We start from the raw sequence: 6,326 nt of genomic DNA, 5'->3' as shown, positions 1-6,326 counted from the left end.
CTGCTTTAAAAGTACTTTTCAAAGTGTCTGTACTTTATCAGTGTTTTTCTTTAAAAAACTTTTACTTCACAACATTCCAAAGCATAATATTGTACTTTTTACTGCACTACGTTTCATATTAAATATCATTTAATACTTAATTGCATTAGAAAAGTTTTGTTTGTGTACAAGAAAGTACTACATTTTTAATGTTCTTAAGTGTTAAAGGTAAATTAAAAATGTATATATATATATATATTTATGAAATGTAATGCAGTAAAAAGTACGACAAGCTTTGGAATGAAGTGAACGTTTTCCAAAGAAAAACACTGATAAAGTACAGATACTTTTTAAATTTACATGAGTAAAGTAAAAATACTTCACTACTGTCCACCTCTGCTCCTTTGTCTGTTATTTAGGCTACTGCTCTGCTGGATATGTTGGCAAATATAGCACAAGCACATCATCGCTCTCTAGTCTCCAAAACGGAAAATCACATCTCTAATAATAGCGCTACTTTTACCAGATAGAGAGCGCTATAAATAGATACTGCTGTTCTCATAGAGGAAAAGCTAAAGAACCAATAATAATAATAATAATCAAAATAATCAAATAATCAATTATTTTGATTATTATTATTGGTTCTTTAGCTTTTCCTCTATGAGAACAGCAGTATCTATTTATAGCGCTCTCTATCTGGTCTATCTATCTAAAACTAAAACACACAACTGACCTTTCACATCTGAAATATGAAGAAAAAAAAAGAAGTGAAAATTAAGAATGACCTGACGTGATTCTAAGACCATGCAATTTCCTTTAATATCTGACTTAAATATAAGATCTGTTTTGAAATGCAATTTAGATAAGTCCAGTTTGCAAACGTTACCAATTTAAATGCTCCATTTTGTGTTATGTAAGGAGCTGCTTGCTCTCAAGAAAAGGTCAAAAGTTAAACCCCTAAAATGTTAAAGGTGAACATACGTCAGAGAGTTTTGGAAAGTAAAGGTCACATTCCATCTGTGTGTTAGAGAGAAATATCAATGTACAGAGACACACTGGACTCAAATGTTAACTTTGTCTTAAGTCATTTCTACAATCACTAATGATTTCACAAATAAACTTACAGACCCAAGAGTGAACAAAATCTGTTTTTATGGCACATGAACAAAGAAACTTTGTTTTCCAGAAAATAAATGCTTTTGAGGGCTCAACTTTAAGGCACTTCGTCATTGGCTGAAAATTACAGAATAGGAAATGTTAAAAATACTTTATGAGAGTGCAAAACTTTAATACAGGACAAACTCTTCTTTACATTGCATTTTATCCAAAATAAAATCGTACTGTTAATTTACAACATTTAGACAAATCTTTCATACTGTGTTAATGAAAAAAACAACTAAAACAGCCATAATGATGTTTACATGTGTTCTGGATGGTTCTGTAGGCAGGTGATGAACTCTTTGACCGGGTGACCCTGGAAACAGATCTGATAAACTGCATTAAACAGGGGGAACCTGTAGAGAAACATAGAAAGTTTTACATAAATACATGAAAAAGAGACAAAAATATGTTTTCCATATTGTGAACAGTGCTGGGTAGATTACAGCGCAATCAGATTACCTTTTGATTACTTTTGTCCTAACTCATTCATCTCACTGATTTAAATAAGAGAATCGGTCACACTTTATATTAGGTGGCCTTAACTACTGTGTACTTACATCAAAAAATAAGTACAATGTACTTATTGTGTTCATATTGTATTGCAAAACATGTTGTACTGCTATTGAGGTGGGATACGGGTAAGTTTAGGGACAGGTTTAGTGGTATGGGTAGGTTTAAGGGTGGATTAAGGTGTAAGGGATGGTTCAACAGTGTAATTATAAATGTAATAACAGAAATTAATTACAGATGTAATTACATATAGGTATTTTTAAAAATATAAGTACAATGTAAAAACATGTACGTACACAATACGTGCATTGTACCAAATTATTAATTTAAATGTAAGTACATAGTAGTTAAGGCCACCTAATATAAGTGGGACCAGATAATCTTGTACCATATTGACATAAAATTACAAAGAGAAAGAAAATATATTCCATTTATTGTTATTAGCAACAAGAAGTGCATTAAACATTAAACTAGGTCAAGATTTCCCAAACTGAGGGTTGCGAAGGAACTGCAGGTAGGTCTGTGAATTTAATGAAAAGCTAATAATAAATTAAATCATAAAACTTTGACATTAAAATAAATGATTTTAAGTTAACAATAATCAAAATAAAATGCTTTAGCTGCATGTAATGTGACCATTAACCAAACCTCGAAAACTCGAAGACTTTCGAAAACAAAACTTGAATACTTTCTGAATATATAGTGGTAGGCTTTCTTAGAAAGGAAAATTTAAAAGATAACAAAGAGGAATTAAGGAGAATCAAGAATTTATGAATAATTTATTCCTATTGTCTGAATAATAATCATGTAATAAATAAACAAGTAATTGTAGTCTAATTACAAGTATTTTAAAAGGTAATATAATCTAATTACAAGTACTTGATTTTTGGAATCGGATTACGCAATCCAGATTAGCCTACATGTAATCGGTTACTACCCAGCACTGACTGTGAAGAGCACAAAGATAGTTACTTTTCCACCAGGTGTTTGTGTTTGAGGATCTGATGAACTTCTGCTGCAGTTGCCGGACCTTGAAGTTTCTGGCCGTTCAGCAGTTCCTTCTCAAGCTCCTCGATAGACTGACAACAAACCGAAATACTTAACGCTGCACAAGAACACTGAGAGAAAATAAGGTAATGTTCAAACCTGAGGGCCAAACATACTTTCCCCGTTCTAGCGAACGCTTCTCCGATTTTGCGGTTGCGTCCTCCATAGCAGGTGGTGATGAGGTCGGCGACGCCGCAGCTCTCCAGAAACGTGGCGGGAGAAACCAGACTGGCTGTGCAGAATATCCGGGCGAAGGCGATCATCTCCATCAAACCCAGACGGATCACGGCGGCCTTGGTGTTGTCACCGAAGTCCAGACCGTCACAGAAACCAGCGCCAACTGCGACAATATTCTACAATAAAAAAACATCAGTTCTTGACTTTTATGCCACTAAACGCTTCAGAAATTGAATGAAAATGAATGAATGGATGTTTACCTTTAACGCCCCACAGATCTCCACAACGTCAGCCTCTTTCACCACCGTCACACGGAAGTTTTGGGTTTGCATCAGTTCCTTCAACAGGGGTCCGTGAGCTTTGCTTTTACACCCTGAACACAAGATTATTATTGATTACTTGAAGAAATATAGTGGCTGTATATAGTTACAGTGGCACATAGGCACATTTTCCTTCTCTGTCATTACTAAAACATAATATTTCAGTTTTTGTGTACTTACCAATTGTAGTTTCACAGAATTTTTCATCAGCGACCTCATTGGCCAGATTGGCTCCCATCAGCACGGTCATGGTGATGCCGAGTTTTTCCCTAATGACATCAGAGATCAGTTTCAGTCCGTCAGGACCCTCATCCACACCCTTACGAAACACACACAGTGGTATAACAGTGCTGCAGGGCCACATACAAACTGAAATGTAACTACATAAAGTAAGAAATGCATATGAGAAAACTCACCTTAATGAGGGACATTCCCACAGCATCCGTTTTGATGTAACCCTTAATGGTGTCACAGACTCGGGACACGAATTGGTGAGGGATAACGAAAATGAGGATATCTGCACCCTTCACTGCATCCAACAGATCCGGAACCGCCACCTGAAGAAAAACAGCCATTTATCACTGTTTATTTATTATATCAAACACCACTTTAATGCTCCTTTCCATGAGTTTCAAGATGGCTTCCTTACATAACTTCACTATTCAATATCCAAATTTCCATTGAAGTGCTACATTTATCATTGTTAACAAGTGAACAGCAATAATGGTTAAAGAGTTCAAGGGTTCTTTAGATGCTTTATGTTCTCACCACGTTGCGCGGCAGCTTGTGTCCAGGCAAGTATTTTACATTCTCATGTTCAGTGTTGATGATTTCAGTGAGTTTGCGTCCATTGACCATCTCCTCAAACACCCACATGTTCACCGTGTTTTCAAACGTGTTGTATTTTGCTGCATTGGCGCCCACTATCTTGGCAATGGCAGAACCCCTGAGGAAATTAAAGAACTTTGACAAACTGTAATGGATAAACAACAGCCAATACTGCTGCTGTAATGACATCTGCACATACTGAGGGCTTAATTAACAGAAGAACCAGATTCATTACTGTGACACATTCTCTAAATTACAGATCGAGTCCTGACTTTGTTAAAACTGGAAACCAGTTACTGCATGTACCACTGGTTTTTGGTAACGATTATGGAATACAATAATATTATTTGAATATATTCAAATATTATAAAACTGTTAAAATTGTGTCTGCAATCATAAATCCTAAATATAAACTTAATAATCCTCTAACACTGGAAGCATGAAACATGCAATTAAGATACTAATTATGGACGATAATAATAATCCAGTTCATATCATATTACAGCTTTGCTACAGTAGGCTATCTGCAATGCCATAAAAAACCTGAAGTTTATGGGTCAGAAAGAAAAGACTGCAGCCTATTCTTTTTGTTTAATGAGGACCAGTGGACACCTGGGCCAATCATTGCTCAGCAAATATTCCCTTAGCAACTCCAGCAAGCCAAACAATGCACATTTGAACATTAAATGCAATGCATGAATGTAATAAATTATAAACAAAAAAATAATTGTAATTTTCAAAAAATTCACTAAATCTAAAATCTATCTGTAACTGTAATATTCAAAGAGCAGAAAGAAAAGACTGCAGCCTATTCTTTTTGTTTAATGAGGACCAGTGGACACCTGGGCCAATCATTGCTCAGCAAATATTCCCTTAGCAACTCCAGCAAGCCAAACAATGCACATTTGAACATTAAATGCAATGCATGAATGTAATAAATTATAAATAAAAAAATAATTGTAATTTTCAAAAAATTCACTAAATCTAAAATCTATCTGTAATGTTATCTGTAATATTCAAAGAGCAGAGAGGTGTATTCCTGGTTTACACTTGAGATCCGCAGAGCGAAGCCCTGCAACATATACTGCATTTATTCAACTTCCTAAAATATAAATAAATTCCGTTTGTGCCTCAAAACAGGCTGTTTCCAAATACCCTACACTTAAGCCAGTAGCTTTGCATTAATAAACATAAACCAGCAAAAACAGTATAAAACAATCACGCAGTGTAAATGTCACGCACCAGTTGCCAGAGCCGATAATGCAGAGTTTCTTGGCCGCCAATACAGCGCGTCTGACCCGGCTGGAGGACTTCGGTGTCTATGAGAGCCGCTGACGGACCGGAGACAACCCTGTGGGCGCGCTCACTCCCCTTAACGCACATTGGCTGATTTCTTCTCATACATGAGCGTTGCTCAAGACAGTACTGTACTGACGATAATTTCTTATTCTTAGAAACTCATGATTCGTACTGTATTTAGGTTGCGAATTATGTGGGATTTAACTGCCTTTAAGACTCGAAACCACGAAGGTGCCATTTCTGTAGGCAAGAGAAGTGTCAATAGCATTTTTAAACATAGCTATCACAAAAGCACGGTTAAATACGCGACCTTGCGTATTTCACACAAAACAGGCGCTCACGAGACTCCTGAGGTAAACATATAGCTCGACGAAATGGAAGTAGGATAGACATATTATTAATAATAATTGTTTTATTTGAATGAAATAGAAATGCAGACCCAAAACATGTTTGTGCTAAGGGGCAGTCGTGGGGGCTCTCTTCCACCTTCAATACCACGACTGAGGTGAGACCCTTGAGCAAGGCACCGAACCCCCAACTGCTCCCCGGGCGCCGCAGCATTGGCTGCCCACTGCTCCGGGTGTGTGTTCACGTGTGTGTGCACTTGGATTGTGCAGAGCACAAATTCCGAGTATGGGTCACCATACTTGGCCACAAGTCACCTCCTTTCCTTTCCTAAAATCTTTCATAAAGTTCAGTTGGCATTTAGGCGCCAAACAGCATTTGCCTCACAGATGATTAGAGTTTGAATAGCCTCGACAGATGAAATTTGATGAATTATTAAAAGTATTCAAATTATATTTTGATTAAAAGGTCTTTACAATAAGTTTACATTTGGTTAAGTACAGCCAACTTTTGAGTTCAAGTTGGAGCTGGTTGGGGGTATTTTTTTTTTTTACATTTTTTTTTATTCACTTCAGTACATTTTCAATAGGCTATTCTTATTACAAAAATCCAAACTGATCAAACTCGAGCTTTCAAAACCAGATATCATGCTTTCATTAG

At 36.3% G+C, this 6,326-nt stretch overlaps 1 protein-coding gene across 1 annotated transcript; it reads right to left on the bottom strand.

Moving 5' to 3' along the window:
• Nucleotides 1-792: 792 nt before the first annotated feature.
• On the bottom strand, nucleotides 793-5,427 carry LOC107694423 (glycerol-3-phosphate dehydrogenase [NAD(+)], cytoplasmic-like). The gene is made up of 9 exons (XM_016494115.1): nucleotides 5,404-5,427; nucleotides 5,265-5,341; nucleotides 3,963-4,140; nucleotides 3,611-3,751; nucleotides 3,375-3,513; nucleotides 3,135-3,247; nucleotides 2,814-3,050; nucleotides 2,623-2,729; nucleotides 793-1,493 (listed from the first exon to the last, which is right to left on the bottom strand). The coding sequence occupies exons 1-9, from the start codon at nucleotides 5,425-5,427 to the stop codon at nucleotides 1,397-1,399; spliced, it is 1,113 nt and encodes a 370-aa protein (XP_016349601.1). The 3' UTR covers nucleotides 793-1,396.
• Nucleotides 5,428-6,326: the final 899 nt, after the last annotated feature.

The sequence above is a fragment of the Sinocyclocheilus anshuiensis genome, unplaced genomic scaffold (genome assembly GCF_001515605.1).
Source record: "Sinocyclocheilus anshuiensis isolate Anshui unplaced genomic scaffold, SAMN03320099.WGS_v1.1 scaffold954, whole genome shotgun sequence".
NCBI classification, from domain to species: Eukaryota; Metazoa; Chordata; class Actinopteri; order Cypriniformes; family Cyprinidae; genus Sinocyclocheilus; species Sinocyclocheilus anshuiensis.
The sequence above is the reverse complement of the archived record's forward strand: the minus strand, read 5'-3'. Positions and strand labels throughout refer to the sequence as shown.